The sequence below is a fragment of the Pleurodeles waltl genome, chromosome 9, assembly GCF_031143425.1.
Source record: "Pleurodeles waltl isolate 20211129_DDA chromosome 9, aPleWal1.hap1.20221129, whole genome shotgun sequence".
In the NCBI taxonomy this organism is placed as follows: Eukaryota; Metazoa; Chordata; class Amphibia; order Caudata; family Salamandridae; genus Pleurodeles; species Pleurodeles waltl.
Genome location: NC_090448.1, coordinates 981,911,477 through 981,932,543, shown reverse-complemented (window position 1 = coordinate 981,932,543; position 21,067 = coordinate 981,911,477). Strand labels below are relative to the sequence as shown.

General features: G+C 44.7%; 1 protein-coding gene and 1 long non-coding RNA gene across 6 annotated transcripts in view; one reads left to right on the top strand and one right to left on the bottom strand.

The window, feature by feature from the left end:
- TTLL5 (tubulin tyrosine ligase like 5) overlaps positions 1–21,067 on the top strand; it is an 899,574-nt gene that overhangs the window by 288,507 nt on the left and 590,000 nt on the right. For all 5 annotated transcript variants that reach the window (XM_069208446.1, XM_069208447.1, XM_069208448.1 and 2 more), the window contains one exon: positions 3,595–3,871. In XM_069208446.1, coding sequence (XP_069064547.1) covers positions 3,595–3,871 — 277 coding nt within the window. The remainder of the gene's footprint in view (positions 1–3,594; positions 3,872–21,067) is intronic.
- LOC138260193 (uncharacterized) overlaps positions 1–21,067 on the bottom strand; it is a 331,452-nt gene that overhangs the window by 237,271 nt on the left and 73,114 nt on the right. The gene's annotated exons all lie outside the window — the stretch shown is intronic.

Below are 21,067 nucleotides of genomic sequence, written 5' to 3'. Positions count from 1 at the left end.
TTTCTGGGGATGCTCTCTTCGTGCATTCCGTTGATAGCAAACTGTCGCCTCCACATGAGAACACTTCAACAATTGGATTTTAGTGGAAACAAATAAACGGATCTTTCGACGATATTGTCCAAATAACCTTACCAGCGAGTCAAGCCATAAAGTGGTGGAAAAATACCCCTCTTATCTCAAAGGGTCTCTCCTTCCTGAAAGGCAAACCAGTACACATTCTAACAACGGATGCGTCTTTAGAGGGATGGGGCGCACACTTACAGGACCAATCAGTGAGAGGAAGATGGTCCACACAGGAATAAGCTCTCCACATCAACATATTAGAATTAAAGGCAGTTTTCCTTATGCTCAAGGCCTTCCTCGCCAAAATCAGGGGTTCCTCTGTGTTGATAAGACCCGACAACACCACAGTCATGCATTACATCAACAAGCAGGGGGGGTACAAGATCGCAGGCGCTGTCTCTTCAGGCACTGGAACTGTGGTATTGGGTTCTTCACCATCATATAACAATCAGAGCGGAACATCTCCCAGGGGTTTCCAACACTTTGGCAGATGCGCTAAGCAGAACTCGGCCAACCTGTCACAAATGGGAGCTCAACCAGGCAACTCTCGACCGCCTCTTTCGTCGTTGGGGAAAACCCAGTCTAGATCTGTTTGCAACAAGGGAGAACAAAAAATTCCAACACTTCGCAAGCTGGCAACCGCAGAGAGGGTCTAAGGGGAATGCGTTTTTGATCAAACGGTCAGGGATCTATGCCTATGCTTTTCCCCCGCTCCCACTCATCCCGAGACTTCTTCAGAAGACGAAGAGAGAACCGTACCAACTTCTCTTGATCTCTCCCAGGTGGCCGTGCCAGTTTTGGTTCACTGAGCTTCTACTCCTCTCGGAACAGCCTCACATGCGACTGAGACCAACACCAGACTTGCTAACAATGAATCGGGGGCAGTTCCGTCATCCCAACCCGACTTCACTTAGATTATCGGCCTGGCTCCTGAATTCTATGAGTTTGACGATTTAGATATCCCGTCAGACTGTCGAGAGGTGCTTGCGTGTGCCAGAGCCCAGTCTACGAATAAGAGGTACAGACTTGAGAGGAGGAGATTCTGCATATGGTGCAAAACCTTTAATGTTCCCCCTCGAAAGTCTGCTCCAGAGCAGATCCTTCCATATCTTTTACACTTGCCAAAATCAGTTCTCTCCCATTCGTCTATCAAAGTTCACCTAGCAGCCATCTCTCGTTTCTGCCGTACGGCAGTATTACCATCTTTATGGTCATCCAGGATAATAAAGCAATTTCTAAAAGGCTTGTTTATGATGTTTCCTCCGATTCAGCGCCCTCCTCCTTCCTGGCAAATGAATATTGTGCTGTCCCAAATAATGAGGCATCTATTTGAGCCTATTCACAAAGCCGACCTGAAATACATCTCTTGAAAGAAGGAGCTCCTTCTGGCCCTTACTTCCGCAAAGAGGGTTAGTGACATTCAAGCATTCATAGTCTCACCACCTTTTCTGCAGTTTAAATCAGATATGGTCATTCTGAGGACTAACCCAAAATTCATTCCTAAAGTTCCTTCGAACTTTCATTTGAATGAGCCAGTGGTTTTTAAATCTTTCTTCCAGAACCCTCGAACTCCAGAAGAGCGAGCATTACATTACCTAGACCTTAAGAGGTGTCTGAAATTCTACATACAGAGGACTAGCACCTTTCAAAAAGTTGATCAGTTGTTTATTAGCTATGGCCAACTCACTAAGGGGAATGCGGTTTCCAAACAAGCCATAGCACGGTGGATCTCCTCTGCCATACAGTTCTGTCATCAGCTAGCGGGAAGACTGCTATCAACCAATGTCAAGGCACACTCTACTAGAGCGGTGTCTACGTTAGCAGCTCTCTTCGCAGGAGTGCCTCTAAACCAGATCTGCAGAGCGGCAACATGGACTCGCAGCCACACCTTTACTCAACACTACTGCCTGGATGCTGCTGACAGGATGGATGCAGCGGTAGGACAAGCAGTTTTGCATAATTTATTTGCATTAGGTGAGCCAATAATCTTCTTTACCCGCCATCCTCGAATGTTATTTCCACACTGATGTTTATCTTATATATAGATAAAGCATATATACGTTTATAGATATTGATAAGGATATCTAACTATAGCTGTAGGTTACTATGTATGCATATGTATGTATAGATATATATTTATATAAAGATATGTAAAGAATGATGTTTTCTTATAGATACAGATGTTAACATCTTCTTGTACTGCTGACTATTCTGATTCAAGCATGTGAATCCATGAAAGATACCCCAATACTGGAGAAGAGGACAAGTTAGTTACCTGTAACTGTGGTTCTCCAGTATTGGTATCTTTCATAGATTCACATGCGGCCCATCCTCCTCCCTGTGGAGGCTCACCTCTTTCGTCTCTCTCTTGAATTCACTAGTGCTGGAAAATCTGAGAGACTGAGCCTCTGTGCTGAGGGTTCTAAACGGGTGGTCTCGCCTGATTGGCTGAACCTTTGGCCTTTTCTAATTAAGCTAATAAGCTATGAAATTGAATGTATTTTTGCCATTGACTACAATAAAAAAAAAAAAGAGAGAGATTTTTTCTACTGCTTTCTATGTACTGTGGGACTCCCACTTCGACGACGGGGAATGATTCAAGCATGTGAATCTATGAAAGATACCAATACTGGAGAACCACAGTTACAGGTAAGTAACTTATCTTCTTCTTTACCCCTCATTAAAGAACCCTCTCTACAACTCATCATGTAGCTGTGGTGGGAACCACATGCAGAACCTGGTACTCTGACTGCCCTGAAGAATCCACTTTCAGAACACTGGTGAATCCATCCCATACCTTTGAGAAATGCCTGGTGTGCCATATTTAAACACACTTTGCCAAACAATACTCCCAGTCATGCCTTTCTATTTCAAGCTGCACTCCAGCTAAGATGTGTAAGTGAGATTTATACCTCATTCCTAGACCCTGTGGTCATATATACATTTAATACAATTTTAGGTTTTATTAGATTTAAACGGACTCTTGAAATGTTAAACTTTCTCTGAGGCATAGATACTTTGGAGGCAATAGTGCAGGCAATTACTGGTTTAAAGGTTCAAATTATAGTTGTTGGGTAGAGACAACGGTGCAACTAGCCCTGCACCAATGCAGGGGTGACATCAACAGGCATTGATTGTAGATTACACTCTTGCATTGATCGCTTTAAACTGCTCAGAACCCCTATAACTTTTTGCACCATCAGAACTACTGTGTGAACTACTGCGTCTCAGCAGCATCATCTCTCTAGGTATCCATCACCAAGACCTATGGTAAGTAATAGAGGGTGGACGTCTGTTATTTGATAAAAATGCTCAAACAGAGGCAGGTAAACAGCTGTCTTCTTTGAAGACATCCAGCACCACGTTTCTGGTTTCTTTAATTTAATTTCGCAATATAATTTCAAGTGCACACAGTATGAATACTAAGGTAAACAATAGCATTAATTCTCTAAAAGGCGTGTATCATCGCCCAAACTGCTCTGCCTAGGGACAGGTTCCCCCAAATGCTTCATCTGTGCTTTTCCTTTCCAGGCACTTCAAAATCCACTGCTGCCGCCCACAAAGTTGAGCTGCATATGGAGGAAGAAGAGGACATAGCAGAAGATGATAGTGAAGAAACAGAGGTGACTTCTTGCATTCCCAGCATCCCAGGAGAACTTGGAAGGCCAGCACAACATACACAAGAAGCATCTTCACAAGATAAATCCCACAGTTTGCTGACAGAGAAACAAGACCAGAGTGAATGCTTACTGCAAGGCGCATTGCCAGTCAACCTAATAAAGGTCCTACAGGAAAATGGAAATCTAAGGTCAGCTTTGTGCAAATAGGTGCTATGTTTTCTAACGCTTCTTAAAATGACCAGAGCTGGGAGGGTATATTGGAATCAATGTCAATCTTCTACCCCTACGAAAGCTGGTCACTACCTAAAAACACATTTTCCTGTCACTTTTAGAAGAGAACCCAACAAGGGAGAATTTGGTGCTCAAAATAATTACAGCCCTCCTTGTCTTCACAATGAGGAACCAAGCACTGGTTGATTTGTCTTGACAAGCCTTGACGTTTCTATAAATACCATGCCCCTGTATGTCTCCCCAAAGCTGTAGCATCCCAGTTCTTCTTAAGTGTGCATGTAGATTCTGAGCATTAAGGGCGAGTACTTTGATCATACAGTTGTCTTATTACCCTCTCATAGTATATTGTTGGTTGGCACATGACAGTGCTGTCTGAAAATTCTCCTTAACAGCTCTGGTTGACGTATAATCATGGGATGGTCTGTGTACCTTCTAGCTTATGGACCTATTCAGTAAGAATATTTTAACATTGTGAACCTACTTTTGTTCACACAATTTGCGTCATCATATCTATTTTTATTTTTCTCACAGAACATGAGTGTTTTTAGTTTAATCTAGTTCTCTGTAATACGTGATTGTCTTTTCTGAAAACAACTATTGTTTATTAGGCTGGATTTATTGCTTCAGATTGGCATAACTTGCTGGAATCTATTACTCCTGTCTTCAGAATGTGCTCAAAGAAGTACATGATGCATTTTTTTATGTATTCTCTACCATCATTTTCCTTTCCCCATTTTTGTCCATTTAATTTTGATCAAGTAGCACATCATGTTAATTGTGAAACAAGTGGTTTATTTGAGTGTGGCATATTGTATTAACACATGCAAAGAATTCTTAGATTTTTGTCTGATGCTTGTCAGCGCTACTCAGCCATGATGGATTCACCCTTACCTTCTTCTAATTCCAATAGTTTATAAAATCCTAGTGTTCTTTCCTTGTTGGGTCAGTGCATGTTACTGTACCTTCCATAGGTACCATTGCTATTTTATAGTTATTTTATTCATCTCATCAATTGTGTGCACATAACAATAGTAATTAAGGCCATTTCATCTTATGTTAAATTATTATTATTGTTATAAGTAAAGGTCAAACAAATCAGCCCGAGAGGGTCTCTCGGTGCTGTTAAACTATAAACAGGACAGCAGTCATCAACAGGAGTTAGAAGAACCAAGTTTTAAGAAAGTTTTTAAATAGGGCCAAGTCAGGACAGGATTGCCTGCTCCAGTGATGGGATACCAGATATGAAAATTATTTACCCCCGTATCTGACAATACGTATACAGCAGGGGCGAATAATTGATTGCCCAGTGGATTTAAGGTTTCACTTAGGTGTATAGGATTGTAATTTGTTGCGCCGATAAAGTGGACTGTTTCCAAAAAGGGATGTGGGTACTAACTAGACAAAGGAGTTTGAAGAGGGAACGTTTTTTTTATCAGAAGCCAATGCAAAGATTTGATCTTAGGGTCTGATGAGCAGCGGATTGGCAAATTACAAATCGGCTGTGTTTTGTATCACCTGGAGTTTGGCTAATAGATCTTCATTTGCAGAAACCATAAGGGCATTGCCATAATCTATGGATTTTCTGCTCTGCAGAGACAGCCATTGGAAAGCTCTCCTGAGAAGGTGCATAGTTCTGAAACAGGACGGAACAATGGAATTTACCTGTTCTTTCATAGAGAAGGTATAGTCTGTCAGTATGCCCTAATTTTTAACTACTTTTTTAGGGGTAGTAGCTAGCCCCAATTCTGGAGGCAACCAGTCTTCAGACTAAAAAAAGGGGAGCTTTTCCAAAGAGCAGGATCTCAGTCTTTCCGTTGTCAAAATGAAGGCAATTGGACGACATCCAGAGGGCTATTATTTTCATGCATTCCCTGAAACTGATCTTAGTAGATTCGGGATTTTCCCCATGGTTATTGCGTGTTGTCTACATATGAAATAGCTTTGGACCTGCATGATCTCATTACTTAAGCCGGGGAGAACATGTAAAAATTGAAAAGGGTGGGGCTTAAGAATGAACCCTGCAGTACCTGCCTGTCAAGGACAATAGTTTGAGAGTTAAAGAGGTCTAGCTGGACCATTTGGGTCCGATCCCTCTAAACATTTTTAAGCCAACGCAGGACTTTTCTGCTGCCACCAATCTGCCAGTCAGTCTTTGGACTAGAATTGAATGTAAAATATATTAAATGCTGCAAATAGATCTAGTAGTGCCAACATTGCTAGGTGTCCTTCATCCAGGGAGGGTCTGATGGTGACCAGAACATCCACTGATGCTGTTTCTGTAGTGGCAGAGAGTGGCTTTCTAAGAAAGACGTGGGTTGTTTGTTGGCTACAGTCATCATAATTTCTCTGGGAGAAGGGATCAGCGATATTGGTCTATAATTTACAAGTTTTAGCGGATCTGCCATGGGTTTCTTTAATATAGGTCTAACCTGAGCTGCTTTCCATTTTATAAGAATAGTATCAGTATTTAGGGACTGGTTAAACAGAGCCATAATTGTGGGAAGAAGTGCTAGGACCAAGATCGCCAATATATAGAGAGAAGCAGGATCCTCTGGTGAGCCCGATTTGATCTTATTTATCAAGACTACGATTTGCGCAGGGTGACTGCGTCAAAAGATTCCCAAGAGGGTGAGATGGTTAGAGGATGAAGAGATAGGTGAGGCCAGCCCTATCTGTGTGAGATGAGTTGACAGAGTGCTATACATTTTAGAAAGTATTTCTTCAAAATGGTTTGCAAGGTCATCACAAAGAAACTGAGATGCTGGAATAGAAGAGGCACAATTCTTTTGTATTTCCTGCATTGCTGATTCTGTCCACTATATGGGTCTTTCTAGCTATTATGAGGTTTATTTGGTAGATGCCTAATGCTGCTTTATTAGTATTTTTTCTGCAGGAGTTTTAGTGGTTTGCCACAGCGTTCCAACTTTCTGCTGGCTGCTTTTTTTTCCTTTAAGGGACTCTGAAAACCAGGGAGAAGTAACTTTCTTTTTTTTGGGGTGGCTGGAGTTTTCGGAGGCAGTGGTATCTAGTGCCTGGATGAAAGCTTCCACAAAATCTTCCAGAGCAAGATTAATATCTGAGTGGGCGGTAGAGAAGGGAGAGGAAAACTGTGGTGTAAAAAGATTGAAGAGGCACCATAGTCTTACCTTTCTAGGTGCTACTTGTAGGAAAGTACCCTCTTTTTGGTATGGTTACTCCCACTTTTTGCCTGCTATCAGAGTGCTTAGACTGTTTTCACTGGGATTCTGCTAACCAGGACCCCAGTGATTGTGCTTTCTCCCTGTAAATTTGGTTGCCTAGGACCTTTATACACTCCACAATTGGCATACTGACGCCCCTTTATAAGTCCCTAGTATATGGTACTTATGTGTCCAGGGCATTGGGGCACCAGAGGTTCCCTGTGGGCTTCAGCATGCATTGTGCTACCCATGGGAGCCCATGCAAAATGTGTCAGTAGGCCTGCCATTTGCAGCCTGCGTGAAAAGGTGCCAGCACCTTTTCACCACAGGTCACAGCAGCAGGTCACTGTAAGTCACCCCTATGGTAGGCCCTCCAAGCCCAGAGGGCAGGGGACAGGCCCCTGTGTGTGAGGACACCCTTGCTCAAACAGAGGTGTCCCTGGGAACACCAGTTCCGTTGCACAGGACTTTGTAAGTGCAGGGAAGCCATTTTACCCGTGTACTGGACACAGGTCATGACCTGTGTCCAGCGACATAATGGTAACTCTGAACCTGGGCATGTTTGGTATCAAACATGTCGGAATCATACGCCAATACTGTTGCCAGTATTGGTTGTATGATTCCATGCACTCTGGGGGCTCCTTAGAGGACCCCCCAGTATTGCTCTTACCAGTCTTCTAGGGTTTTCCGGGCAGCCCGCGCTGCTGCCAACCCTCTGACAGGTTTCAGCCCTCCTGTTGCTTGATCAACTCAAGCTGGGGAATGCATAACAAAGGATTTCCTGTGGGAGAGGTAGAAAACACCCACTCCCTTGGAAATAGGTGTTACAAGGCTTAGGAGGGGTAGCCTCCCCAAGCCATCAGTTTGTTTTGAAGGGTACATCTGGTGCCCTCCTTGCATTAACCGGTTTGCACCAGTCCAGGGATCCCCGGTCCCTGCTCTGGCACAACACTGGACAAAGGAAAGGGGGATGACCACTCCCTTGTCCATCACCATCCCAGGATTGGTGCCCAGAGCTCCTCCAGGTGGCCACTCAATTCTGCCATCTTAAAACCAAGAGGTGCAGATGCCCCTGGGACCATCTGAGCGACCAGGTCAGGCAGGTGGCATCACAGACCCCGCCTGATAGCTGGTTACCTTGCTGGGTGACCAATCCTTCTTTTAGGGCTAATTAGGGAGTCACTTGTGGGTGGGTCCCCAGATTCAACATGCAAGACTCCACCTGGACTCCTCTGCATCGTTTACTTCCACCTCTGGCCACCGGAACCACAACTGGACTCTTCAGGAACCTACAAGACTGCAACTCCGGCGATGACTTCGCTTTGGAACATTGTTTCTCCGGCTCCTTCCAGCAACTGCAACATTTCCCCAGCTGTGCATCCTCTGAGGTAGACAAGACCTCAGCCTGGACCAAGAAGCAAGAAGGAATGTCCCTTGGAGTGAAGGAGTCACTCAACTGCAACTGCAGACATCTACAGAAAAGACGCCTGTCTGCGTGGATCTGCTCTCCTTTGGAACTGCGTGGTTCCTGCATAACAGGTGGTGGTCTGGAGTGGTCCCCTTGGTTCCCTCTGCCAGCTCTCCAACTTGAGAGGCGGTGAGCCCTTGCCTCTCCTTGCAGGGCAGTACCCCTGTTCACTGTCACTCTTGCAGCTACCAAGGCTTGTTTTCTCCTACTCTAAGGGATCTTCAGGCTCTGAGTAGCACCGGCCCCAGCACTTCTTCCTGCCGAGCACAGTCTCCTCTCTGCTGCTCCAGCAATGTGGGACTCCTCCTCAGGTGTGCTGACTGGGCCTCACTGTGACTTACTAGGCCTGCTGACAGTGAGTTGCCTGTGGGGGCTGTGACTGCTTCTGTTGGCTCTCCCGACTGCTGAGGGTCACCCCAGACTCCCCTCAAAAGGTCGAGTCCCCTGGGCCTTGCGGGTCCTCTACAGACTTGCTTCTCTTCTTTAGTGTCTCTTGCATTTGCCAAGGCTTGTTGGCAGTTCTCCTACACCACTGACCAACTGCAGCCTGACAACCGACATGGGACACCATCTGCACTGCTCCGAGGACTCCCCTTCAGCTCCTGGGCTCCACAGCTAGTCTTCTTCTTCCCCCGTCGCGCTGGTTCTTCATCCACAGAAGGGTGGGTAGTAGCTCCTGCCCCCGTTGGATCCTCCATCGTGGACTACACTCTGTACCCTTCTTTTGCAGGTCCTCTTCTTTGAGAATCCACCATTGGTTTAGTCTAGACTGGTCCTGTTCTTGGACCATCCCTTTCTAAGTACTCCTGTTAGTCCTTGGAAAAACCAGGTACTTAACTATGCTCTCCTGGTCTCTGGGGGTCACTCAGGTACTCACCTCTTGGGGTTCCTAGTTCTTCCAGCTCCCCTCTGATAACTCCATATCCTTGGATGGAGGACTTCACTTCGCATTCAACTGTCTTAGTATATGGTTTGGCCCTCCCCTAGGGCCCTTACTATTTTCACTAATTATTGAATTATTGCCAGTGCTTGTTGTTTCTAGTCTGATTTTTGGTTACTGTTGTGTGTGTTTGTGTGTGTGTGTGTATATATATATATATATATATATATATATATATATATATATATATATATATATATATATATATATATATAGATAGATAGATAGATAGATATATAGTGTGTGTGCGCTCTTACCTCCAGTTGGGGGGGGGGTGGAGAGAAGCCTTTAAGTAATCTAGTGTTGTGTTACTATAGTAAAGTACCTTTATTTTTGTAACACTGTGTGGTTCTTTCAGGTGTGATAAGGTGTGGTGTGACTACCGTGGTATTGCATAAGATTGTATGTCTCCTAGATAGGTCTTGGCTGCTCATCCACAGCTACCTCTAGAGAGCCCTGGCTTCCTCAACACTGCCTACACATCACTAATAGGGGTTGCCTGGACCTGTTATAAGGCGCCAACGGGAAGCATCCTGAATACAACTCCGGTAGAACGAAGTTGTGAACAACGGAAGCAGAACAGCGCTTTCGTTAACTACGACTTTGTTCTTTTGTGCATTATCCACGCATGTGCTGCACAACCCACATGCGTGGTTAAGGCACAGAAGAAGGGAGTCTGCTTCTGAGGAGGACGCATTTGAGTAAGTGGGCTTGGGGCCATTTTAGGGGTGGGTGGGGGTAGGGGTATTTTTTGTTTTTGAGGGGCGGGGGGGGTCGGGTAGTTTAGGCTTTAGGGGAGTCGGGTAGTTTTAGGGGAAAGGTGGGGGGGATCGGGTATTTTTATTTTGAAGGGGCGGTGGGTCGGGGTAGTTTAGGTTTTAGGGGGTTGGGAGTCCGTAGTAGTTTTAGGGGTGGGGATGGGATGGGAGGGTCTGGGGTATTTTTAGTTTTTAGGGGTAGGGGGTCGGGTTATTTTAGGTTTTAAGTGGGTGGGGGTCGCTGTAGTTTTAGGGGTGGGGTGTTTTTAGTGGCAGGGGTGGGGGATCAGGGTATTTTTAGTTTTTAGGGGTGGGGTGGGGGCCCTGGGTAGTTTAGGTTTTGGGGGGTGGGGAATCACTGTAGTTTTAGGGGCAGAGGTGTGGGGGGTCGGTTATTTTTATTTTTTAGGGGTACTTTTAGAGGCGGGGTGGGGGTAGGGGTAGTTTAGGTTTTAGGGTGGTGGGGGGTTGCGGTAGTTTTAGGGTCAGGTGGGGGGGTCGAGTATTTTTAGTTTTTAGGGGTGGGGGTCAGGTAGTTTAGGTTTATGGGGGGCTGGGGGTTACAGTAATTATAGGGGCAAGGGTGGTGGGTTGGGTATTTTTCATTTTTAGAGGTAGATTTTGGGGCGGGGCGGGGTAGTTTAGGTTTTAGGTGTGGTTGGGGTCGCTGTCGTTTTAGGGGTGGGGAAGTTGGGGTGTTTTTAGGGGTGGGGTCAGGGTAGTTTAGGTTTTAGGGGGGGGTTGCAATAGTTTTAGGGGCAGGGTCGGGGTATTTTTAGTTTTTGGGGAGGTGGAGGGTTGCAGTAGTTTTAGGGTCGGGGTAGTGGGGTAGGGGTAGAATTGTTTTTAGGGGCGGAATGGTGGGGTTGGGGTATGATTGTTTTAGGAGTGTGGAGTGTCGCATGCTGGAACCACGCATGCCTTTACCAGGAATGCTTTTACAATGAAAAATCATTAAGGCATTCGTGGTAAAGGCATTCGTGGTAACAACGCGGTCGTTGTTCCGACCACGTTGTTTAGGCATGCGTGGTTCCAGCATTCGTGGTTCCCACTTATATTTGCTGCCAACAACATAGGTATCCACCACACACCAGGCCAGCTTCCTACACAACTGCCTTGAGGCCCAAGAATTCTCCCACGTGGAGATAAAAATGAATAGAAAAATGGTCTATCCAAACCTGTGGTGTGGGTTGATCCACCTGTATGTTAGAAGAGTTTGTGAATATAAGATCCAATGTGTAGTCAGCTATATGTGTTCAGCCTAAGACTTTTTTGATAAAGGCCTAACGATTCCAGGTCAGAAAGCTGATGTGGGAAGTATCGGGATAAAAATCAAATTCTGCATGGTAGTTAAAATTCCCAGCCAACATAAAATGATTGATGCCAGAACGTGTGGTTCCACTTTTTTTTTTAAAGAACCTGGAGGGTGGTAAACCCGGGCACCCCTTCCAGATTGCCTTTGATTATGTTTCCATTTTGAAGACACAGTGGTCCACACAAGGGAGAAGTTAGTCCAAAAGAGTAACTTTTAACGATTTACGAAAGGAAGTGGCTTCTCCACCACAAATTTTGGTCTTTCTATCTTGTCTAATTAGACTGTGTTCAGAGGTGAAAGCTATTGAGATACAGGGAAGCGCCATAGGATCGAGACATGTTTCTGAAATAACGCAGATACCTGCTTTGTCAGTAGCAAGAAGACCCCAATGTTCCAGTGCATGTTTGGGAATAGAGCAGACGTTGCAAAAGCGACTACGTAGCTGGGTTTTTGCCGGGTTCTGCGATATCAGTACTTCTATTTCAGCGACCTCAAGGGAGCTGCTTATTTTATGCTCTAACTGACAGGTGTTCTTGTTAATAGGAGGCCTGTATCTTTCCTGGGGGCGTAGAGAGCGAGCACACAAAATTACAGGTTATTCAGTTGTAAGGACCATTGTGTTCTAAAGAGAGAACTGAAGTACATAGAATACTGGGAGTCCGAGAAAGAATTGACTTTTCCCTAAACCTTTTGAGACTTGTAATGGAATGGAATATTGTCGGCAATGTCTTACTATTTTGTAGAAAAGGAGAGGGGTTTCTGGCAGCTGGTAGCGTTCGGGCGTGGATGAGCGCAGATGGGCTTGCTTTTGTTGCGCCGGCGGTGCAGGTCTGCACCAGGGTGCCTCTTAAGTAGCCCTCAGCAACCAGGGAAACTAGGGACGACTTCGGAAGACTAGACTGCCAATCGCATTATAAAATGGTGGTCGCAGTAGTTTTACCGAGCCTCAAAGTGTATGGACTGTTTCCCTCCGTTCAGTCGCCACACACCATGACGGGCCAGGGAGACCACAAAGTGCAAAATCACAGTAAAAATAAGTGTGGTCAGGGAAACGTGATAGCAGCAATCGACACGATGAGTCAGAAAAAGTGCCTTAGTACTAGTTGAATACAAACATAAATTGTGCAGATCAAAAACAGATTAAACATTTCAGCGGTCAGTAAAGAACAACCTGTATGGTCTTTCTTATCAGTCATTCTGTGTCCCGACAAATAATTATGTACAACAGAACAATTTGGATTCCAAAGCGGCACACTTAACCCACCTTAAAACAAATGTGATGCCAGGGAGAGCCTCATGTGCTTTGATTATAGCTGGAGTAGCACGCGTTTTCATATCCCATACAATGTTTTGACATAGCCTTCTCCTACTTTAAGTAGGGTTTAGTTTATTGACAATGGGGCGGATTTTATCTGGTGTTGGGCCTGAAAGTTGCACATTGTTTTTCGTCAAAGAAGTTAGATTCACAAAACCTGTTATCACTCCTATCTTGTTCCAGAATGTATCATCTGTACGGCTCCATCTTAGATTGTTTTATTCTGTCATCAGGCTGGACACTTCTCCAGAACTGGTTTTAACGCTTTGGTTGCCAAAGCTTTCGGTTGTGGTCATCTTCGGCATCAGCAGCCCCAGACGATGAACAATTATTTGCATTAGATTTACTTTGGTTTTCAAAATAATTTCGACGATCCCTGATTGACTCAAAGTTTACTTTCCAATAACACTCGAGCCAAGACTTGAGAATGCATTGGAAAGCCCTTGTAGCCAAACAGTTCTAAGGGAGTTCCAAACATCTGCTACCTAGCCAGTGCTTTGTAGAGGGACTGCTTTACAATATGGACAGAGCATGTGTATCTACTGCCACACATGCTACCAACGGAAAATTCTACTTATCCTGTAACATCTGTTTATAGTATATAGTGCTGTAGATTGACATGCACCCTCCCTGCGTCCCAGAAGATAGCAACCAACTCACATTTGTTTACACATAATTGTAATGATACCAAATCACCAGAACACGCTTTCTTGATCAAGTTGCTCCTCCCATGCTACGTGCCTTGTCAGCGGAAAAGCAATCTATGGTGGAGCCATTGTGCTGATGCATTCTGGAACAAAGGAGGTGTCACAAGAGGTTTTGTGACTTAAAGTATTTTGGGAAAAAAACGACTTGTAACATCTGGGCCAACCACTAGATGGCACGAGTATGCAGATGGCTTTTAAAGCTTTTTATTGAATATTCAACAATTACATACAGTCTTTGCATGCATAGCCAGGGTAAATGTAGTCATCATAAAAATTATTACAAGATTGTCAGAGGGCATTAGCTGATGGACAACAAAACTGCAACTTAGAAGGTAAGCATTTCCTTCTGAAGGCTCAATCTACAGCAGAGGTAGGATCAGTAAACACAGCATTGGTTATAAGCATCTCAATACAGTCAATATCTATAAGAAATAAAGGTACAGCACGCATCATGGCAGTGACCAAAGAAGGTGACCCTAGTGCCACTCATTTGGATCATATTCTCCCAACATGCCCCTCAAATGTCTATGACATTCAGCTATGACGTAACCGACTTGGCCTTCTCTGCTCTCCCGTTGCCAGGTTCCGTGTTGGTGTGGCTATAGAGATAGGTTCTGTATGATCCCCAAATGTCACATGGCATTCATCAGCTGGGAAGGAACGTCTGAGTGTGTGCTGCAATACCCCATGTCTGCGAACCGTTCCTTTAAGAGTAGCTAGGGGCCACGGGCCCAACGAATGCCAACTCTGCATTTCGCTAGCAGACCCATGACCAACGGCTGTCTGTCTGGTTTAGGGACATCCCTGTCGTATCCCAGCAGGGCCAGCAATGGATCTCTGGATAGGGAAAACCCAGAAATGGCATTGAGGGTCAGAAAGTCCTCCTCCCAGAATTTCTGGACTCCCGTGCTGTACCAAGTGAGGTGCGCAAAGCCTGCGTCATCCACCGTGCATTGCAGACATTGTGCATTGTCTTGCAGGTGGTACATGGCTAATCTAGCCTGGGTGTAGTACACTCTGTTTATGTACTTGATGTGAATAAGTCTATGTCTACTATTTAGGGTGACCGAGCAACAATATTGCCAATGAGTGTATGTTATGGTGAGTTGTGGGTCCCTTTGCCAATCTAATCTAGTTTTGGTCAGGCCAGGCCTGCAAGCCTCCTGTGCATAGATATAGAGTCTAGCAACAAGACAGGCTGGAATAGGTGTTTGTAAAACGGTTGTCAAGGCTAACAGCTCTAGGGGTTCCTGCAAGTCCACACCAAGCACCCCTCGCAGGGCATGTTGTGCTCTGTGATGGTGAAATTGCATTAGTCCGGTGGGTGCCACCACATGGGCTTTGATCTGGTCCCAACTGCACATCACCCCTCTATCGAAGAAATCTCCTATAGTGTCTATACCTAGTAAACTGAAAGCCCACGCCACACCTCTCTCCAAGTCCAAGAAACAAGTGGAGAGTACACTAGCTCCCCAGCTTGTCAGTTCACTAGATTTCACCAGGAGCAAATTGTGACATTTAAGGAGTCAGACTCTATACCGGCTTGCGGAAAAGTACCTGTGGCAGGGATAAAGGAGCTGCCAAGAAGTGCTCCAAGGAAAAATGAGGAAGGTCCTGCAGGCCGTGTCCCGTGGTGTATGTATAGTTTTATAGTTTTTACACGTTTTATTGTCAATCTGTCATATCAAAGAATCAGTTTACACTCATGTGGTTGCAAATCGAATATTCATGAGCTGAACATTATATTCCTGATCATCAAATGCAATATTATTACAGAATACACCAATAATATTGAAACTTTACCATACAATACCCTAAAATTAATATATGTTGCATTCATAAATTCAGTACAATTCAAACACTTGAAATTATGTTCCACAAACAATTGTATTTATCTCCTTTTGCCCATTGTGCTGTTTTCTCTGGACAAATAGCCTACATCTATTTGTTCAGTGTCAAGAGGACGTCTGTATGCCTTTGCCATTTGCCTAGACGCTACGTTTAATATAGTAAACGTTTTATCTATTATCATCTTACCTTTATTCATTACAAACAGCGTACACGTTGAATGCATTGCTGATAACTACTCGAAATAACTTTTTGAACTGCTACACTGATTAGTAATAAGTTGTTTACTGTCTTTATTAAATGAATTTAATTTGATGAATGGTGTGATTTTCTCATCACTAACTCTCTCTGATTTTTATTATACAAAGTAACATTAGCAGTCTACTGATATCTTCTAGAGCTCTTTGGCCTACTTGAGTACTTTCCTCTTCCACTCAGTATCTTAAATAATAATTATCGATAATTTGTCTTGGTTATTGCCAGTTTGAGGTTGATTGGTATGGATGTCTGCAAAGTCTCTGAAACTCATTATCAGTATCTACTCCTTCCTGCTTTTCCGACAAGACCTTTCTTTGGTGGTGGTCCAGTACGAAATTGATCACCAGTCTTCCTGTTACAGCTGACTCGGGAATGTTTCTAAAGACTAATTTTTTTTGCAGAGGCAATTTTGACACATTATTCTTCAGAATATCTTTATTGAATGGCTTTTTCACTTTTTATTGTGGAGATTTTTAATTGTCTCCTAATTTGTTGCAGTGGTTGTTTTATACAACATGAAGTGGGGATACTTGGGAGCATATCATAACTGATGCCTCTTCTAATCACTTATCTTATGTTTTATATGCTGCTGTGCTTTTTGCTATGCAAACTTGCCCCCTTCTAGCACACTTTTTATTAACAATGTCTTGACTCCTTCAGGTTTAACTGTGTTTATTTGATGTTCAAACTACACATACATTTGCCTACAACCAGACTGGCCAGCAAAGGTAACAGAAAAGAACTGGAATTTTCACCACATCATACCTTTTTGTATTTATCTCTAAGGCCTAGACTGAACATTATATTGGTGTGATCTTCGCAATTCCTCATTTCTTCATGTTACCCAGTTGTCATAGGGCTTAAAATATTTTAGTAATTTCTGGTGGTATGATTCGAAGTACCTGTAGGTGCCTGGTGCAAGTCACATCCCTGCACTTAGTAGACTGGTAAGTCTAGGTGTGAGACAAATCCAGATCGAAAGTATTAAGCCTGTGATCTACAGTCCAAGTTATATTTTCCATAGCCAGGCACTCCCATCAGTTTGATAGCCAACCCCTCCAATAAGGTATCTCTATTTTAGCTCTTACAGCTAATGTTAAGTGGAGGGCTGCTCCCAATGCCATGTGCAATTGTTTGCCCCTTTGTATCCTTGTAGAGGTGCCCTCTATAAATTGAATACCCAGGAGAACCCCCTTTGCATCTTTTGATAGTTGTACATCAAACATGCTTTTAGTTGTTCACCTAAAGGAGCCTCTGTGTGATTCTAGTCGACTTTCCCATCCCCCTGACAAACTTGTCAAGACTTTTTTAAAACAGTTTTAGCAGCTTTGAAGGGCAAGTCAGGGGAATGGTTTATGTTTAGGCAGCACAGTAGGTTTAGGTACCACGCTAGATTGTTCAGTTCACACACTAATTTTGTGCCAATGTCTATCCTTGCTTTGTTAAAGGGAGCCGCCACTGCATTACAGTACCTTTATAAGCACCACCAGTAATGTGCCCTATATCACTGCCAACAAGACATTCGTATCATAAAATTCTTTATAGTCTTCTGTATCTCTCCTTTATCGTTTCAGTTATGTAATAAATTGTCAGTAAGTCTTTACAGACTTAGGCCCTCATTTGGACCTCGGCTGTCTTTTTTGAAGAACGCTGAGGTACCGCCGTGCTGAAGACCACCAGCAGCCATACTGGCGGTCGGCGGAGAAGTGGAGGCTCCTCCACCTTCACCGCCACGTCATGAGAACACCGCCCACCGAATCACAACCCATGATTCGGTGTGACGGTGTTCTGGTGACGGGGAGCTGGCGGCAGAGCAGCCCCCATGGATCCCGTTCCCTCCTGAAGGATCACCGGAACAGGTAAGGTGATCGTCCGTTAGGGGTGGGAGGGGTGGTGGGGGGTTTGTTGTGTGTTGTGTTAGTGCTTGGGTCTGTGTGAGTGTGTAGAGGGGGTGTGTGAGTGCGTGTATGCATGCGGGGTGTGTGTTGTGTGTATGGGAAATGTGTGCGCATATGTCTGTGTGTATGTCAGCTTGTTTGTGTAGTTGCTGTGTGAGTGTGTGTGAAGGGGGTGGGGGCTGTGCATGTCAATGTGGGGGGAGTGGGGAGGGGGGGGTCCTGACACCTTTGGGGGCTGATAGGGGAGTCTTGGGTGTGGGGGGGGGGACTCGGGGGAGGAGGGTGGGGGAGACCCCTTTCAGTGCCAGGGAACAAATTCCCTGGCACTGATAGTGCCTACCGCCATGGATTTCATGGGGGTTCCAAACCCAAAGAAATCCATGGCGTTATGCAGGGTCCTGATACCACCGGCGGTCTTGTGATGGCTGCCGGGCTGGAGACCAAAGTCTCCAGCCCAACAGTCGTCACCATCCTGGCGGTCAGAGTGGAGAAGTGGCGGTTGTCCATGCCGGTAACCGCCATGGACATAATTCCATTGTTTTGTCCGCCGGCCTGTTGGAGGTATTACCGCCATTTCTCCACCGACCGCCAGGGTCGTAATGAGGGCCTTAGTTTCTAATCTTGGTCTGATGTGGCCACCATCGGGGATATCAGTGCATGGTCCAGAATAATGATGTGGCCTATTTTAGATGGCACCTTTCTTGTGACTAAGCTTATGCTCCCCATGAAGCAGTGCTTGTTTTATGTGCTGCAGAGTAAAACGTGTATTCTGAATAACGTTTGTGTATGCCCTCCAGAAAGCAGTATAACCCACTGAGTAAAGGCCTCTGTCACTGCTCCTGCCCCCTCAAGCCTTTGTTGCATTCTATCTGTGGTTCTGTCCATCACTGTGTTAAAGTCACCTTCAACAAAGGGTAAACCAGAATATATCTGAAAGAGAATACTTAAGATAGTTTCTTGATGGTCGTTGAGAATATATACTATGGAAATCATATATGGACTTTGGCTTGCTTCGGTATTGCACTGTCTCCGTTGTCTGCGGCTACTTTGTCAGTGCAGCCTAGGTGATCTCAGAATGGCGAGCTTGTTCACTTACATGGGCTGAAAGAGAAATTTGAACTAGGAACTACTTCAGCTGTAGCCTCTGCCAGGCTTAAAGTACCAATTGTATTAAGTGCAGGACACAAATGTCTGTTTAATTACTCTTGATTAATGACCGCAAGTCTCTTAGCCAGGGCATTAAATCATATTATATTACAGTTGATGTTTTTCAGTTTGGCAGTCTGCAAGTGAACCCACTTTGTCAGTTGCATACCTTGTCCTATGACCCAGCTGCACATATTTACAGCACAGAGTCTAGAATAATACCAGTTTTCCTGTGATGAAAGTGAAAACACCACTGTCGTTCCCCAGTCTTTCGTAGAAATAACATTAAATACTGTAACAGGCCCAAATAACCTTCTTTTCTTAAGCACTGCAGCCAGCAAGTCCAGAAACAGGTGTCCTCTGTGGTCACCAAAGCTAGGTACCTCTTTTGTCTGCTATGACCGTGAGGTCTTTCTTTTTGTCAGAAAAGTATATTCAAGCCAGAACGTCCGGTGAATTATCTTTTTGTGGGCTCAAGTTTACAACCATCTGTACTCTACCCATTAAAATGGGTGGAGCGTCCAACTTATTTCTAATTGAAAGGAATAGGTATTGTGTGTAGGCTACAATACCATCTTCGTTTACTCCTGAAAGTTGTAGGTATTGTGTGTAGGCTACAGTGCCATCTTCATTTACTCTCCTTATGGACATATTTTCTAGATTCTCCAGTTTCACCAATAGCTTGTGCCATGTTTTTCAAGCTTGAACAGCCTTTTTCCCATGTGGTGCAGTTCCTCTGAATTGTCATCAGCAGTCCTTTTGAAAATTCCAAATCATCTACTCGATTTCCAAGGGCACATAATTGTTTCTGAGATCTTGAGACATGATTTCAGGTCTGTCTTAATGCTGCAATTCCCGTATTGACCTCAGCCAGACATTGCTGGAAGAAATCCTTTGTGATGACAGGCTGTGTGGACAGGTCTGATTGTCTCTCAGTGGAAAGCTGTGATATGTCTGCAGTTTGTTTTGCTTCTTCCATTTTTAATTCTTTAGACACCAGCAGCTCTTTGATTGAGGCCTCCCTTTTGCCTTTGTTTCCACCGCTATGTTGGCAGCATAATGGGTTGATTTGCTTGGGGGGGGCACCAAGTGCTCAACTCCTGTGGTCTCCCACCTCAAGAGCAGCATGTGGCACTGATGGTATTGAAAATGCCCACGCAGTTGCAGTTTGTCTTGTCACGCATAGAAGCCTTGGTAATACCCTGATGGGACTCGCAGGCTGCTAAGCTAGTCTATCTATGGTCAGTCTAGTCACTCTCTCTTGTGCTGCCTCAAAGTGGTTCTGATGGCTTCAGTTGGTGTTTTGACATTCTGCTCACTACTGCACGCTTCAGTCGCTGTATAGAGGACTCACACCCAGCGAGCTCTGTGAGATTCTGCCCCCATGGTAGAGGGTGGCCTCAAGCACCTGCCCTCCTTCACTCATCTGGGCTCCTTTGCTTCTCTGGCCTACTCACTGCAAGCATGAAGAAACTTGTCATTAATCCAACAGCCGCTGTCCTTTGCCACATGAAAGGCATCATTTGTCGATTCTCTGTCGCTCTCGTTGGTGGGATTCCCTCTCTGCAGTTTGCACAGCCCTGCAACAGTTAGAGCCTCACTTCTCCACCTGTGGTCAACTGTTGCTGAGTACAGATTCTTCTGCTGCATCCAGCGTTGCCGACTCACCAGTCAAGATGGTGCCCAGTGACTGCTCTCACTCTTCTCTTTCAGCAGTGAACCTCTTTAACTATCATCTCAAGTTGCGACTGGTGTCATCCTGTTTTTGCTGTTGCTGCGGCTCTTGACAGTGCGACCAGAATAGGTCTGCTGTCTCTCATTGTAAGGTATTTTGGATAGCTGTGCACTCTTTAGCAGCGCATATACTGAAATTGGAACGATACAAAGAAGATAGCATGGCCTGCGCCTGGATCACTGATGTTAGTGGAGGAAGGATTGTGGTGCTGCCAGAGCATGTCTTCTTCAATCCCCCATCAGGTTACACTTTCTGCTTGCTTTTGTAATGTGGTGTCAGTGTGCTTACTTAAATGGCTTGCTTCTTGATGGTGTTCTTAAGAAGCTTGATAGTTTTTTTGTTTAAATCATTTGGTAACTTGTGGTTGTCTTGCTTCTATTTCTGCTACAGGCTGTGGGGTGTAATTGTTAACGACATCTCCTCGTTTGGATCTTTCTCTTTGTATTTTAGTGACTAAGGTGATGTAACTCTTTTGGGAAAAAAAATGCACAACCTGATTTTGTTTTGTTATGTGCTAGGTTAATTTGGCTACCCTTTCCTACCCCTTGGAGTAATATCAGTGGGATTGTTTTTCTGATGGATTCTC